Here is a 17,606-nt window from a genome sequence, read left to right on the forward strand (position 1 = left end):
ATCTAAGCACCTAGCAGAGTATCACTCAAATCTGTGGTCAGTTAATAAAATCAACACCTTACTTCCAAACTAATTTAGAATTATTAGCTAGATGACATTCCACATACTCACACCACAACATTCAGAAATGTGTGTCAAACTGTGCTTCTTCACTATGCTTTCTTCCCCTGTTGCACCATGAATTGTAATTTCATTTAATGGGGCCAAACCTCTTCCTTGCTTTTGCTCTGAAGAACTTTAGTTATCCCTCACCTTTTGCAGAAGTGAAAGCCACCTCAAATGACAGTAACTGATATTTCTATTCTGTTGGCGGAGGTCAATAACCAGGGGCCTTGATTTACAGTAATTGGGTGGAAGTTATTAGAGAGAGTTAAGGAGAAGCTTCACATCTAGAGATGATGGGTAAAGTAACCTCTAACTCTTAATTGTAGTGTACAGGCCCTTTAAACTTTGCTGAATGACTAGGCTACACACAAGCAGCAATTTGAATAAAATGATTTGCACAAGATCTGATGGGTTGAGCGCTGTGTGACCGCGCAAACGTGAGGCAACATTGGTGTTTAGGTCTGTAACTCACTGCACAAAAGAGGTAGAGGCAATTGGAGGACTGTTACGGTTATTGGCCATGTGATCACAATACTTCTATCCATACCACGATGGCTTAATCTCTTTGCACATTTGTTTTTAAAATGGTTAAGGTGAAAAGCTGAGTAAGGTGGACGTTTTTCATCATTATGTAAGTTTCACTTCCTTGACTAATGTTTATTGATCATCTTTCAAAAATGGTGTTTAACAACGTTTGGGTTTAGAAGCAACAACACCAGAGACAGGAAGTCACCATTTTCAGTTCAACCAATCATAATAGCCACTCCAGTTCATTAGAAGACAGCAAGTTCAATAAATATTAAAAAAAGCAAATCATGGTTAAGGGCAAGCAGCAATTAACCATTTTCTGGATGGAGAAGAGGGGTGGATCTGGTGTGGCTCATTGTTAACAATACTGACTTGAACAATCACTGAAGAAGTTAAAGTCCCTCTCATAACTGCTGGACAAAACATGGAATCAAGAATTTCAAACTTTGAAGAAAGAGAAAGACTGCAAAGATTCACAATCAATGGCTGCGGCTACTTGTTAAGTAAAATTAGATATGCAAGTAAGCGTTCACCTGCATTTTGTAGGAGGCATTTTCAACTTAAACTAGTGTGAGACTAAAATGGTGCAACTGTAGCTAAGACTGCAACTAGTCAGCGATTTCTGTACTTAGATCAGACCACCTCTTGTGATGGGAACAATTTGCTATTATTAGCCAGGTTTGTGTTTTTGGCAGAAAAAATGCCTTGGATCAACATTAAGTTATATAAGGTAGAAATATTTTTAGGGGCAGGAAATTTGAAAATCCAGAAAGCAAGCATTTTGGAAGCTTAAACTATAATATGAAAGCATTACCTACACATGAAAAATCATATCAGTAAAGGATTTTTCAGGTAAAGCCCAATACGTTAAGCTGGATTTTACAATGAATATCTTTAATGTTATTGCCAAAGTATTTATATTACACGTTAATGATATAAATTCACCTGATGATATGTTTAAAAATGTCAGTTCTTTTTCAAGCATAATTAATGACAAGGTGTCTGGATCCAAGACACACAAGATATTCAAGAATAACGCCACAGTAAAGGCGATTTCTTTTGGCACTATTACATAACAGACAAGTAAACATCTGTGTAGACTTATCATTAGACCTAAGAGGGATATACTTGCCAAAGTCAGCTCTTTATTTTTTCCAATTTGTAGTTCATTAAACTTTGCATTTAAAGCATCATTTATAAGACATTTTTAAATTAATTTATGGGATTTAGGCATCACTGGCTCAGCCAGCAAGTATTGCCCATCTTCCATCACAAGGTGAAGCCTTCCATTGTTTGCTGGAGCAGACGAGTGAAGGAGCAGAGAGAGAGCTAAGATTTTACCTGTTAAAAACCAGTTTAAAATAAGTTTAAAACACTTTGTTCTTTGTAGAACTGTTTAAAGCATTTATTTATTGTATTTACTGCTTTAAGAATTCTGAGGGAGTGGTTAGCAGGCAGTTGTGGGCCATCAGATTTAAGTCAGCGCCAGGTTTAAAAGGAGGCCTGGTGTAGACAGCGGGCAGCGGAGTGAGAGGGAAGCAGAGTGAGCTACTAGGGCTTAATATCAAAAAGGGCTTGAAAGAAAAAAGGCCAGGTGAGTTCGTTTGAAAAACAAAAAAAAAAAAATTTTTTTCAAAACTACTACAGTAAATAATGGAAGGGCATGTGATGTGTGGTTTCTGTATGATGTGGGAACTGGTGGACCCTAGGGTTCATCCCAGTGACCATGTCTGCAGTAAGTGCAGGTTGCTGGAGGAGCTCCAGCTCAGGGTAAATGAGCTGGCCTCTGAGCTACAGACACTGAGGCTCATCAAGGGGAGAGAGGGTGCCATTGTCAATGGGGTGCAAGTGACATCCACCCCCCCTAGACTGGCTAACTCTAAGGGTCAGGGACAAGAGGGGGCTACTGGGAAGAGGAAGGGGGGTGAGGAGCGGAGGCCTCAGCCTCTTAATCTGCATAACAGGTTTGAGGTTCTTGCTTCCAAGTTGGACGAGAATGAGGCAGGTGAGGTTGGTGAGCAAGCTGCACGCGGTACAGTGCTGCAGCAGGACATAGGCAAAGAGAAAAGGAAAAGGAACGTAGTAGTTATTGGGGATAGTGGGGTGAAAGGTATTGACACTGTCCTTTGTCACAATGACAAAGTGCACAGAAGGGTGTGTTGTCTGCCTGGTGCTCGGGTACGGGATGTCGCAGCTGGGCTGCAGAGGAACCTGGAGTGGGAGGGTGAGAATCCGGTCGTTGTGGTACATGTGGGTGCCGGCGACGTAAGCAAAATGCAGACTGAGGATCTGGGGAGGGAGTATGAAAAGCTTGGAATGGAATTAAAAAGTAGAACCGACAAGGTGGTTATCTCTGAACTACTGCCTGAACCGTGTGCAGATAGGCGTAGGGTTGACAGGATTAAGGAAGTGAATGGGTGGCTCAGGGATTGGTGTGGGAGGAATGGGTTTGAATTTATGGGGCATTGGCACCAGTATTGGGGTAGGTGGGACCTGTTCGGGCGGGATGGGGTTGGTCTGAACCGTGCTGGGACCAGAGTGCTGGCGAATCGAGTAAAGAGGACTGTAGACAGGGCTTTAAACTAATTATGGGGGGGGAGGGTGTGAGGGTAGGTGACCTTACGAGGTCTAAAGTTAAGGAGAGTGTACATGTAAGGGAAGAGGCCGAGGATGTCCCAATAATAGAGGGAGTAGGGGGCGTGAGTATAGTTGGTGGCATTGCGGCAAATAGGGTCCACGTGAAGGCTGGGATGAAAGCACTTTATCTGAATGCACGAAGCATTCGGAATAAAGTGGATGAGCTGATGGCGCAGATCGACACAAATGGATACGATCTGGTGGCCATTACAGAGACGTGGCTGCAGGGTGACAGGGACTGGGAGCTGAATGTACAGGGCTATCAAGTGTTTAGGAAGGATAGGCAGGAGGGAAAAGCGGGGGGGGTAGCTCTGCTGATTAAGGATAGCATCACGGTGATAGCAAGGGATGATATTGGAGCCAAGGAGCAGAGGGTGGAATCGTTGTGGGTGGAGATTAGGAACAGCAAAGGGAGGAAGACGCTGGTGGGTGTCGTCTATAGGCCCCCGAATAATGATCTGGATATGGGGCGGGCTGTTAACGTGCAAATAAGTGCGGCGTGCAGGAATGGGACGGCCGTAGTTATGGGGGATTTCAATCTGCATATTGATTGGTCGACCCATGTTGGACGTGGGGGGCTCGAGGAAGAGTTCTTGGAATGCTGCCGGGATGGTTTCCTCGAACAGTGTGTGTTGGAGCCGACGAGGGAGCGAGCTATCTTGGATCTGGTGCTATGTAATGAAGCAGGTAGAATTAGGGACCTTGTGGTGAAGGATCCTCTTGGGGAGAGTGATCATTGTATGGTGGAGTTTCTGGTGCAGATGGAGGAGGAGAAAGTGGGTTCCCGGACACGCGTCCTTTGTTTGAATAGAGGGAAATACGGTAGGATGAGAGAAGAATTGGCGAATGTGGACTGGGAGAGCGCGTTGGAGGGAGGGTCTGTTGAGGAGCAGTGGAGGATCTTTAAGGAGATCTTTCTTGGTGCTCAATGGAAATTTATTCCGATGGTCAAAAAGGATAGTAGGAGGAGAGGTAATAAGCCGTGGATAACAAAGGAGGTGAAGGAAAGTGTTAAACTAAAAGCGGAGGAATTTAGAGTAGCTAAGAGTAGTGGGCGAGAAGAGGATTGGGAGAGGTTTAAATGTCAACAAAGATTGACAAAGAAGTTGATAAGGAAGGGTAGGAGAAACTATGAAGCTGGGCTAGCGCTTAATATAAAAAAGGATAGCAAGAGTTTTTATAAATATATAAAAAGGAAGAGGCTGGCTAGGGTGAATGTTGGTCCTTTAGAGGATGAGAAAGGGGACCTAGTGGTAGGGGATGGGGATATGGCTAAGGTATTGAATAACTTTTTTGTTTCTGTCTTCACGGAGGAGGACGTGAATAATTTGCCGGATGTTAGCGATAGAAAGGTGGTAGGACTGGAGGGTCTTAATGACATTACTGTTACTAGAAAGGCGGTGCTCGACAGACTGGAGGGGCTGATTGTGGACAAGTCCCCAGGACCGGATGGAATGCATCCGAGGGTTCTGAAAGAAATGGCGGAGATGATAGTGGATGCCTTGGTGGTTATTTTCCAAACGTCGCTGGATTCCGGGGAAGTGCCGGATGATTGGAAAACGGCTAATGTTACGCCGTTGTTTAAGAAGGGTGCCAGGCAAAAGGCGGGGAATTATAGGCCGGTTAGTTTAACATCTGTGGTAGGTAAAATGTTAGAATCTGTCATTAAGGAGGAAATTGCGAGGCATCTTGAAGGGAATTGCTTGATAGAGCAGACGCAGCACGGTTTCGTTAAAGGGAAGTCGTGTCTGACAAATTTACTGGAGTTCTATGAGGATGTGTCTAGGGCGGTGGATAGAGGAGAGCCGGTGGATGTGGTCTTTCTAGATTTTCAGAAGGCGTTTGACAAAGTGCCTCACAAGAGGTTATTACAGAAGGTCGAGGGACATGGAGTTGGGGGTAGGGTGTTAGCATGGATAGAGGATTGGTTGTCAAATAGGAGGCAGAGAGTGGGGGTCAACGGGTGCTATTCGGATTGGCGGATGGTGACTAGTGGAGTGCCCCAGGGGTCGGTGCTGGGGCCTCAGCTTTTTACCATTTATATAGATGATCTGGAGGAGGGAACCGAGTGTAGAGTGTCGAAATTTGCTGATGACACCAAGATTGGGGGAACGGCAAATTGTGCGGAGGGTGTGGAGAGTCTGCAGAAGGATCTAGATAGGCTGGGCGAATGGGCCAGGAAATGGCAAATGGAATTTAATGTTGGCAAGTGTGAGGTGGTCCACTTTGGTAGGAAAAATGGTAGGAAGGACTATTACTTACGAGGCGAAAAACTGCAGCAGGCGACGGTGCAGAGGGACCTCGGGGTCCTTGTGCATGAGTCGCAAAAACCCAGCTTGCAGGTGCAGCAGGTGGTCAGGAAGGCGAATGGGATGCTGGCCTTCATAGCGAGGGGGATTGAATATAAAAGTAGGGAGGTCTTGCTGCAGCTGTATAGGACATTGGTGAGGCCGCAACTGGAGTACTGTGTGCATTTTTGGGCGCCGCACCTGCGCAAAGATATTTTGGCCTTGGAGGGAGTGCAGCGGAGGTTTACTAGGCTGATACCGGAGTTGAGGGGGTTGAGCTATGAGGAGAGGCTGAATAAACTGGGCTTGTACTCGTTAGAGTTTAGAAGAATGAGAGGAGATCTCATTGAGACGTATAAGATGATGAATGGGATGGATAGGATAGAGGTGGAAAGACTCTTCCCGCTCAAAAAAGACAATAGGACTAGGAGGCACAGCCTCAAGATAAAAGGGGGGCGGTTTAGAACGGAGTTGAGGAGGAACTTCTTCACTCAAAGGGTGGTGAATCTCTGGAATTCTCTGCCCGTTGAAGTGGTGGAGGCTGCCTCGCTAAATATTTTTAAGACGCGGGTTGATGGGTTTTTGATAGGAGAGGGGATTAAGGGTTATGGGGAGAGGGCGGGAAAGTGGAACTGAGCAGCGACAGATCAGCCATGATCTTATTGAATGGCGGGGCAGGCTCGAAGGGCTGGATGGCCTACTCCTGCTCCTATTTCTTATGTTCTTATGTTCCTTGCTTTTGAGAAGTTGGTTGAATTCTTTAACTGCTGCAAGTCTATGTGGCGTAGGTACACCCAGATATCTGTGATGAAGGGGCTTCCAAGATTCTGACCCAACAACAATAAAGGAAACAATGATATATTTCCAAGTCAGGATGGTGAGTGGCTTTGAGGGGAATTTCCAGGTGGAGGTGTTCTCATGTATCTGTTGCCTTTATCCTTCCAGACGGTAATGGTCGTGGGCTTGGATGGTGCTGCCTAGGAAGGCCTGCTGAGTTCCCACATTGTACGATTTACAAGACGCAATCTGCTTCCACTTTGTGTAAGTGATGGAGGAAGTGAATGTTTGTGCATGGGGTGCCAAACAGGTTCCATTTTGTCTTGGGTCACTGTCTGTGCACAGTCTGCATGTTCTTCCCATGTGTGCATGGGTTTATTCTGGGTGCTCCGGTTTCCTCCCAGAGTCAAAAAGACACGCTGGTTACATGCATTGGCCATGCTAACTTCTCCCTTAGTGTACCCGAACAGGCGCCAGATTGTTGCGACTGGGGCATTTTCACAGAAACTTCATTGCAATGTTAAAGCAAGCCTACTTGTGACACTAATAAGTAAAATTTAAAACATTAAACAATCAAGGGGGCTGCTTTGCCCTAGATGGTGTCAAGTTTTAAATGTTGAAGCAGCATTCATCCAGGCAAGTGAAGAATATTCCATCACACTCCTGACTGCCATTTTATAGATGGTAGACAGGCTTTGGGGAGGCAGGAAGCAAGTTATTCGCTGCATGATTCTGAGCCTCTGACCTGTTCTTGTAGTCACATGTTTGTATGGCTAATTCAATTTGGTTTCTGGTCAATCGTAAACCTGAAGAAGTGGATAATGGAGGATTCAGTGATAGTAATTCCGTAGAATATCAAGGTGCGATGTTTACATTTTCTAATTGTCGAGCACTTGTGTGGCATGAACGTTATTTGTCGCTTAAGCATGGCTATTGTCCAGGTCTTATTGCGTTGACTGCTTCAGCATCTGAGTCGCCGCAAATGGTACTGAACTTTGTGCATCAACAAATATCCCCACTTGATATTATGCTGGAAGGAACATCATTATGAAGCAGCTTAAGATGATTGGGCCCAGGGCACTAGTATGATGAAGAGATCCTGCAATAATGTCGTAGAACTGAGGTGACTGACCTCCAACAACTACAACCATCTTTCTTTGTGGTAGACGTGACTTCAACCAGAGTTTTCCCAGAACCAAGAGAAAATGCTGGAAAATCTCAGCAGGTCTGGCAGCACCTGTAAGGAGAAAAAAAGAGCTGACATTGAGTCCAGATGATCCTTTGTCAAACTTGAAACATCAGCTCTTTTCTCTCCTTACACATGCTGCCAGGCCTGCTGAGATTTTCCAGTGTTTTCTCTTTTGGTTTCAGATTCCAGCATCTGCAGTAATTTGCTTTTATCCTGGTTTTGCTAGAGTTGCTTGTTGTCACATTCAGTCAATGCTGCCTTGAAATCAAGGTTAGTCACTCACCTCACCTCTTGGGTTCAACTATTTTAAACCAAGATTATAATGAGGTTTGGAATTGAATGACCCCAAACTGGGCATTGAGCTATTGTTTCGCAAAGACCCTTAATTGTAATGATGATATCTTCCATCAGTTAGTGATGATTGAGAGTAGATTGGAGTAGAAACCGGCCTGTTTTTTTGTGGATGGGATATACCTGGACAATTTTCCACATTGCCAGGTAAATTGCCAGTGCTGTAGCTGTACTGGAACAGCTTGGCTAGAGGAGCATCAAACTCTAGAACATAACTTCAGTATTACTGCCAGAATAGGGGCCCTATACTCTTTGCAGTATCCAGTGCCATTTTTTTTGATATGTGGAGTGAATCGAATTGTCTGAAGACTAGCAGCTGTAACACTGGTGATCGCTGGAGGAGGTTGACATAGCACACCCACTGGACACCTTTGGCTGAAGGTTGTTACGAATGCTTCAGCTTTATCTTTTACACTGATGTGCTGTGTTCCCCTATCACTGTGGATGGAGATATTTTTGGAGCTTTCTCCTTTAGTGAGCTGTTTAATTGTACACAACCAATCTGATCCGTTTGTTGTGGAATCACCTAGCTCTGTCTATTACATACTGCTTATGCTGTTTGGCATGCAAGTTGTCCTGTGTTGTAGCTTCAGCAGGTTGATGTGATAGTTTTAGGTATGCATAGTGTTGCTCCCAGCATACCATCCTGCACTCTACATTGAACTAGGATTTGGGCAGCACAGCAGTTAGCACTGCTGCTTCACAGCTCCAGGGTCCTGGGTTCGATTCCCGGCTCGGGTCACTGTCTGTGTGGAGTTTGCACATTCTCCTCGTGTCTGCATGGGTTTCCTCCGGGTGCTCCAGTTTCCTCCCACAGTCCAAAGATGTGCGGGTTAGGTTGATTGGCCGTGCTAAGAAATTGCCCCTTATGTGTCTAGGGATGCATAGGTTAGAGGGATTAGTGGGTATGATATGTAAGGATATAGGGATAGGTCTTGGGTGGGATTGTGTTTGGTGCAGACTCGATGGGCCTCTTTCTGCACTGTGGGATTCTATGATTCAGATTTATCCCCTGGCTTGGTGGTAATGATAGTGTGGGGCATATGCCAGGCAACGAAGCCACGTTACAATTATGCTTCTACTGATGGCCCACAGCATGGTTGAACAGTTTTGAGTTGCTAGATCTATTCAAAATGTAGCATGGCGGCCGAGACGCACAATACGATGGAGGGTATCCACAATGCGAAGATGGGACTTCATCTCCACAAGGACTGTATGGTAGCTACACCTACCGATACTGCCAATGGATAGATGCATCTGCAGAAGGCAACTTGTAAAGAGGAGGTCAAGTATGTTTTTCATCCTCATCACCTGCTGCAGCCCAAGTCCAGCAGCTAGATCCTTTAGGACTTGGCCATCTCAGTCAGTAGTGGTGCTACCAAGCCACCCTTGGTGATGGACATTGTGAAGTTCCCCACCCAAAGTACATTCTGCAATCTTGCCACCCTTGGTGGGACAGAATGTACTCAGGATTGGTGATGGTGGTATCTGGGGCATTATCTGTAAAGTATGATTCTATGAATATGACTATGTCAGACTGTTGCTTGACTAGTCTGAGAGACAGCTGTCTCAGTTTTGGCTTGTTAGTGACTTTGCAGTGTTGAGGACTGAGTTTGCTGTTGTTACTTATGGTACCTAAGCCACTACCTGATGGGCCATCCCATCCATTTTCATTCCTTTTCAACTTTCTAAAGGTTTCGATAACTGACTAGTTTGCTAGGCCATTTAAAAATCAGCCACATTTTTGCACAACTAGAGTCACATGTAGGCCAAACCAGATAAGAGTGGTGGATTGTTCTCCCCAACAGTTATCAACGAACACGTGGATCTTTATGACAAATATTGGTTTCATGATTATTAGACTTTTAATTTCAGACTTTTGTTGAATTTACTTTTCAGCATCTGCCAAGATGGGATTCGAGCCCTGGTTCCTTGTGCATTACCCTTGGGTCTATGGTTTGCTAGTCCAGTGACAATACAACAATGCCGCCACCTCTCAATAAGATATCATAGTCATATGTTTCTAATTACACAAAGCAGCACTAACATAAACCATATTCTGAATCTCAATACATTGCACTCTGGGAATGAAACTGAACAAGCTGTTCTAATCTTAAAATTGTGTCCAGGTGAAATCAGGGTTACTCCTAATATGCATCTTTAGATAACCTGAAGGGTAGAAGACTTATTCTAAAATGCATCAGAACGTGACAAGGACACACTGAGTTAAGCCATATAAATTGCTGCAGTGTTTTTGCATGAACCTAATTAAACTGTAGCAGGTTTAAATTAATTTCTAGAATCATATGGAATGAAAGAATGCACTTGCTCCAATCTAATAAGATTGCTGCAATTTAATCTGACCTGATGAAATCCTTATACATTTTAGAAAATCAACACTGGCTGAACTGGTCAATGATGCAACATCCAACATGGCTTAATGTATTCAAGTTCTAACAATCTATCTGACATTGTTGTTACAGCAAAGTATGAGGCAGATATAGATTATAGGTACTAAAACAAAATTCAACAGGAAATCAATTTTTGATATTAAAATTAGGCCACTGTGTAATATAATTTTTACCAACTGATCATTCTACCTCATGTCATGAGCTTGAAATTCTGCCCAATGGCACAACTGCACTGAAGCTTTCTGATAATAGCAGTGAAAGGAGGAAAATATTATTCATGAAAGACTTACCATTAATCATCAGAAAATTGTCAGTCCCTGGATGTGGATATCCCAAACGACCTGAAATGAGAGGACAAAACAAAAATGAGAAAATATTTACAAATGAAAGAACATTATAAAAACAGCAAACAAGGGTTTCTCAAAACAAACTCAAAATAATGCAAAGAAAAAGCTCCTTGCTTTTATATAGTCCCTTTCATGACCCCAAAGTGATTCTTAACCAAATAAATCCTTCTAAAATGTTGCTAAAAAACTAATTTTAAAAACAAAGGGACTCCATTTTCATCTCAGAATCATTTCAGCTCCCCAACAGTCACTGTTTATTGATTTCAATGAACTTGAGGAGCAGCAGAAACTATATCTTCCTAACTCTACAGCTATGACATTCAATACAAAGGGCATTTGGTCTAATATCTCCATTTACGCTTGATCTTTATCTCACTTGCTTGGCCCCACTCCATTTCCTGACACTAGGTGAGCAAAATGGTGCTGTGTTTCCTAAATTACATCAATGACTACTCTCCAAAAAGTATCAGTTTGGGACATAATTAGGTCATGAAAGGCACTACATAAATGCAAGTCTTTCTTTCAGTATGTTCCATTGGTGCTCATGTTTTCTAACTTTTCCTCCTTTGCTTCTGCGCATTTCTTGCCATTCAACAGCACAAATAAAACAAACACATGATATCACTGAGTAGCTCCCCTTTTTGTTAGCTTCTGTATATGAAGCTAGTTTGATGCTATGCCACACAAATTTAAAGTAACATTCATAAATTACAGACAACTGATTACTCATTACATGCAGAAATCCGTAAAATTGGCAGCTGCTACCGCAAAAGATTAAAGTTTCATCATCTTCCTGGCAACAGTAACCCCTAGATAGCTATTGCTTGTAGTGCGCCAGGAAGAAAAGGTTGCTTTTTATTAATCTGACCAATTTTTCCAAAGCAAATCTGCACGAATGATCTGCTGCAAATACTTCAAGACTGGTAATAAAACAGCCAAGGGTTAAGAAAAATGATAAGAAAAAAAAAATCAATATTTTAAATTAAAACAAAGCAGATCATCATTTCCCACCTCTATTAGGTGATTCTGTTTATCCTCCTGAAAGTACCACAGTATCAATAAACAGCCCAAAATTTATATTTTGATCTATGGAAATGCCAAATTCACTTCAAAAGAATTTTGAGCTTTCAGGTTGAAAGTCTATAGGGCAAATATCAAGTAAATAACCTTTGGTGGACAAGGATGGGCAAGGTGGTGAAAGAGAAAGTCAGGTTCTGCCCAATAAGTTGTAAAACCCCAGTAGGGCAGGCTGAGTTGCTGAACATCCAGTGCTGGAAATTCAATGCAAGGCTAGGCCACTGGAGAGAGTGAAGCTGTGCCACATTCTGCAAGTATCGCAGCACAGCTTTCATAATAAACTTCTGGTATTTAAGATCTGGCAACTGATTTTTGTCACGTACGTTCCCATTATACTCGCACTCCATCCAGCATCCCATAATCAAACAGAGTAGAGACCTGCTCCAAAGGCCAGGATTTTCCAGTCCTGCCATGGCAGGTTCCCCCACAGTGGGTGCGGAGAGTTATTCAAATCTTTATCAACTTTGGAAGGACCAAAAGGGACTGGAAATTTCCACCCACGACTGCTACTGCCGCCATTAGCTTATACAGTTGTGGTTTTAATGCAGAAAATGTTCCAAAGCATTTTACAGAGCTTTTTTAATAAATCAAGATAAAGGAGAAATTACAATGGGGAGACTAAAAGTTTGATATGCGCCTCAAAAGAGGGAGAAGGAAATATTTAGTGAGGGAATGTCAAAACATAGATTCTATGAGGCTCAACAATTGGTGGGACAAGAGGTGGTGAGGGTTGGAGTGAGGAAGGGGATGGGGAGAAATGCACCAGAGGCAAGAGTTGAACACAAATAGGTTAGAGATAGAGAAGAGCAAGGTTGTGCATTTAAACATGAGGATGAGAATTTTACATTGTATGATGGGGAATCTGATGGGCAATTAATATTGTTACTAGCCCAGATGAGACCTGTAACTTAAGAAAAAGAAGAAATCCAAAGGCCCAGCTCTCTCTTGAAAGAAATAAGCTACAGGATTCCATGGTTTAAAATTCAATAAATGTTTTTAAACTATATAAGAATCAAAGCAAATATCTCAGATACCCTCCCATTCACCAAAAACACAATCACACATAACAAGCATGAATTAATAGGCAAATTCTGATTATTATAAACAATAAACTAAACATGAAATAGCAAATACAACTAAGATGGATTGTAGAACTTGGCTCAGCAGTAAATTTTAGTAACAAAGTCATACAAAAACTCAGGTTTCCTCAAATCAAAGAATGTCAATTCCTCTCATTTAGGTGCTAGCCTGATCTCTAGCCTCCTCAGCACACAACCTACCCAAACTCCCCGACACAGGCTCACCATGCTCAACTTGGTCTAGACGGCATAGATCCACTAATGTTAGCTTTGAGTACCAGTACCAGCAACTGTGTATTTGCTTATTCTCAGGACTCAGGGATGTTCTTTAGCTTGTATGCACTACACCACTGGACTTTTCAGATATTATTGAGCTTGGATTGATTTGTGTCCTTTTGTATGTTTGATTTCCTATCTATTTGGGCTTTTGTTTTCTTAGAAACTGGGGTCAGTTTCCCTTTTCTGTTTGCCTCCTGTTAGGGTTATAGAATCTTTATGGCTATTCAGCCAATTAGCCAATTGAGTCTGCACAGGTTCTCTGAAAGAGCATTCCACCTAATCCCACTCCCCTATTTTATCCCCGTAACTTGGCAACTCTTTTTTCAGATAGCAATCCAATTCATTTTTGAATACCTCGATTAAACCTGCCTCCACCACCCTCCAACAACTCTCAGTGAAAATGTTTTTCCTTATTACTTGTACTCCTTTTGCCCATTATTTTGAATCTATGCTACCTTGTCCTTGATGCACACTTGATAAAGAACAGTCCTCCACTATTTATCCTGTCCATGCCCCTCAGAATCTTTAATACCTCCACCAAGTCTTCTCACAGCCTTCTTTTCTCCAAGGAAAACATACCCAGTCTCTCAAATCAATCCTCATATCTACTGTTCTTTACCCTGGGACCATTCCTATGCCTCAAACAAATATAAGCTTTGAAATCACAGATTTCATCACAATACTGTTTAGCGAAGCAGTAATGATGAGTGAGAAAGGCACTGGGGCTTTGAGCTTGGGAGGCTGTTCAGGAGAATATTGGAATGGTTGAGTCTAGTTGTAACAAAGGCACAAAAGAGGGCTTTAGCAGATTGTGGGAAATAGCATTTTTCATTAGAGAGAGAATTCAGGGAACGGACTCTGATTTTCCTGATGGGTATGTGTCACTTTTCACTCAAACCTCATTCACCTTAAACTACAAAACACTGATAAAGAGAATCAGATAATCTAAGTGTTCATTTTGTATTCCTCAACATTAGAAACATTGTGACATATCTTGCAGGGCACATTACTTATAGCAATAATGTATTTTTATTCAGGTATTCAAACAGGCAATCTGTGCACCTCAATTGTGCATAATTTTAAATATCTCTCAAGTTGTGTGTTCATCAGCTAAATGATCAAAAAGTAACTGCAGTTTCTAAAAACAGTTTCACATTTATGTTCAAACTGTAATTCTACTGTGAAGTACAGGCCGAAACATAAACATCAACATCAGCATTTTCAGAAGATGGTGAAAACTTTTGGTAAATGCAGTGTTAAAATGAAGCCAAGAATTCATTAAAATAGCAGCCAACAATCATGAATACCATGCCCTTGACCTAAGTAATAAAAGGAACACAGATCAGCTTCTTAATCTTAATTCCTTGGTCACAAGTTCTGTTGTACAAAGCTCTTGAAACCTGTTACAATGAAGCCTTTTTGTTGCATTTGCCCACATTTTCATCCTTTTTCATCACTGATAGTAATTTGAATTTAGAACAAGCAGCACAAAATGTTCTTTCTTGCCTTTTCAATGTACACTAAATAACAATCCTGACCTCATTTACAATCGGTAGTATTTTAAATTCAAATAAACTGTTATTTTAAAAAATATTAAAGGGCAACAAAACAGCTTCCAATTAATTTGTTTCTCATTCACAACAGGGCCAACTAGGAATGGTCAATAAATGCAGTCACGCATAAGTCAGCAGCAACCCAAGACCAAAAATAACACATCAAGGTTAGCGAAAACATGAGCTAGTTCAAAGATTCATGGAAAGTCTTCTTATTGCAAAACCAAATTTCCAAACATACAAACTTCTTGTCCTAGAAAAAATGAAACTTGCTCCTCAAGCAGTAAATTTACACTCAAAATTAAGATTAGCCTTTTAAAATACCTGTAACCCTTCAGGCTGTAGATCAAAGAAAGTTCTTTACACATTTGGTGACCATAAAGAATTTATGAAATGTCTTTGTATTTTGTTTATCCATCTTCCTAATTACCCATCTAAATTTTAAATAAGTCAAAGCTTTGCTCGAGATGGTATCTCATTGATGCTGGCAGCATATGCTGTTTCCTCAAAACACCCTCAGAACCAAAAAAGCGTATATTTAACATCAGCAATAATTATTTCATTATTTCAATTATATTTGCCTTCATTCCCTTGCCATAATACTTCTGTATTACAAGCAAGAGTTGGGAACTATCAATTTACATGCAGCACCCCACAGTAAGTACATACATATTCCTATGAAAGCTTGCAATAAAAGTAAATTTAAATTCACATTTCACAATGCATAATCAGCTGAATAATTCCACGTTGCAGTATACAGTTGTTGACAATTACATATCCAATATATAATTGCCACCAACTGTGGAAGAAACATGTTATATATTACTAGGGAGCAACTATATTATAAAACCAAAGGAGCCTCAATGCTGGGTACACGGTTTCCACAGAATTTACAAGCAACATGTGCTTGGCTCCATTTAACCAGAATCTTAACCCCTGTCTTTTTCTCAAAACAATCCACAATTCTTTTCATTTGAATTTTTTGTGCATTATTAAACATTTTGGTTGTTCATAAATTGCATTAAATCAGGGTGTCGAGTCTAAATTGCTTAGTCATTCTCAAGCACTAAGCAGCCAAATGAAGGGCACAGGCTTAACATTCCAAAAGCTTTCCTTCTCAACCACATGTACACAACATAAAAGATGCACTGTTTCCATTTGTTTCAATTTTTTACTTGAAGATTAGGTTGTAAACAAATTCTTAGTGGAAGAATGAGAGCATTGTGCTTTATAAGTGACTTCCACAGAGTAAAAACAGAACAGCCTTCCCAGAACTACTTGTACGCAAGTCAGGATATCAGACCTTTGAAAAATTAAACTTAAATTTTGTGGGATATGGGCTTCATTGTCAAGACCAGCACTTGTTCCCCACACCTAATTGCCCTTGATCAGGTGGTGGTGAGATGCATTCTTGAAGCATTGAGATCCATGACTGGGTGTGCTATTTTATTATTTTTTGATGTTCTATACAGGTTTTGTGCAAGCGTGCAGCTAACCAGGCCATTAGAGAGGGTCTAGAATGACTTGCAAGGCAAAATATGTTGTTGTGATCCATGGCCAGGCACCCACTATGTTAGTGAGATCTGACTAGGGACCAATATTGTTTTGTTTAAAGTAGACAAACTTTAAGGTTCAGGACACGTACTAAGTGAATAAAGCTACAAGATTCCACAAATTTGGAACAAATAAACTTTAATATACAAGTTCAGTCAAATGAAACAATTTACAATATCTGTCCTATAATCTAACATTGAGGGTAAGTACGATGTACATGTGAATTTACAGACAAACTGTGGTTGAACAAACCAAAACGCACAATAAATGACAGACGCAACCAAAACAGATTCCACTGACTTCGCAACAACCCACCCAAACATTGGTCATGCTGAGTCAACCAATTCACTGAAACTGCATTGCTCTCACGAGAGTTTCCAATCTTCCCCTCTGGAGATCTCGACCTGGAAATTTTCTCCGGAAGTCCCTACAACTTGAATGGCTTCAATGACTGACCACCTCACTGGGTTACAATCTCAACTTCTGCGATTCTGTTTCTCTGGATTCACGAGTACACAAGCACAATTTTAGTCCTTTGCTGTGCCAAGCAGAACTCCATTCTGCCAAAGGAGTACCTTTGCCTCAAAAGCCCAAAACACTAATCTTTGGCTACATTCTCAGATGATGGCTTTTCCCAATCCCACTTCACTTAAAGGTCTGTTCCCTGCAGCTATTTTTTGCATTGAAGGTGGTTTGTCTTTTTCTTACCTCAACTCGGAGCTCTTTTTAATTAATTCAAAGGATGAGGGCTTCACTGGCTGGGTCAGCATTTATTGCCCATCCAATATTGCTCGGCAATGTGATGGTGACCTGCCTTCTTAAAGCAACACAGTGTGTATGACGTAGGTCACCACAGAACAGTTAAGGACGGTGTTTTAGGATTTTGATCCATATGTATACTGTGCTGCCACTGTTGGTCTGTCCTGCTGGTGGGATGATGATGCTGGCATCTGGGACACTGTATGGTATGATTCTGAGTATAACAACTATGCGTCAGGTTGTTGCTTCGCAAGTCTGAGACAGCTCCCACTTTAGGTATAAATCCCTAGAGTAAAGAATACTTTGCAGGGTTGACAGAGTTGAGTTTGCTGTGGTTTCCTGTGTCTGGCCTGGACAATGCCGGGTGGTCCGTCCAATCTCATTCCTTTGAAGGTTTTCAGTCATGAAGGCTGAGTGACTTGCTAGGCCATTTAAGAGTAAGCTACTTTTCTGTAGGTCTGGACTCATGTTGGCCAGGCCAGGTAAGGACACAGATCTCCTTCCCTAAGATACATTAGTAAACCAGATTAATTTTACAATAAATCCCACCTACTGAGGTCCCTAGTGCATTACTCTGGGTCTCTAGATTAATAATCCAGCAACAATACCAATACGCTAAAATGGGCTTCATAACAAGGTAAGAATGGCAGATTTCCTTCCCTCAAGACCATT

General features: G+C 41.8%; 1 protein-coding gene across 2 annotated transcripts in view; it reads right to left on the reverse strand.

Moving 5' to 3' along the window:
- LOC145343736 (cytoplasmic polyadenylation element-binding protein 2-like) overlaps positions 1-17,606 on the reverse strand; it is a 120,006-nt gene that overhangs the window by 54,868 nt on the left and 47,532 nt on the right. For both annotated transcript variants that reach the window (XM_080190006.1, XM_080189996.1), the window contains exon 4: positions 10,577-10,627. In XM_080190006.1, the coding sequence (XP_080046132.1) occupies positions 10,577-10,627 (51 nt within the window). The remainder of the gene's footprint in view (positions 1-10,576; positions 10,628-17,606) is intronic.

Source organism: Carcharhinus amblyrhynchos, chromosome 1 (assembly GCF_965287045.1).
Source record: "Carcharhinus amblyrhynchos chromosome 1, sCarAmb.v2.hapA, whole genome shotgun sequence".
Lineage (NCBI taxonomy): Eukaryota > Metazoa > Chordata > Chondrichthyes > Carcharhiniformes > Carcharhinidae > Carcharhinus > Carcharhinus amblyrhynchos.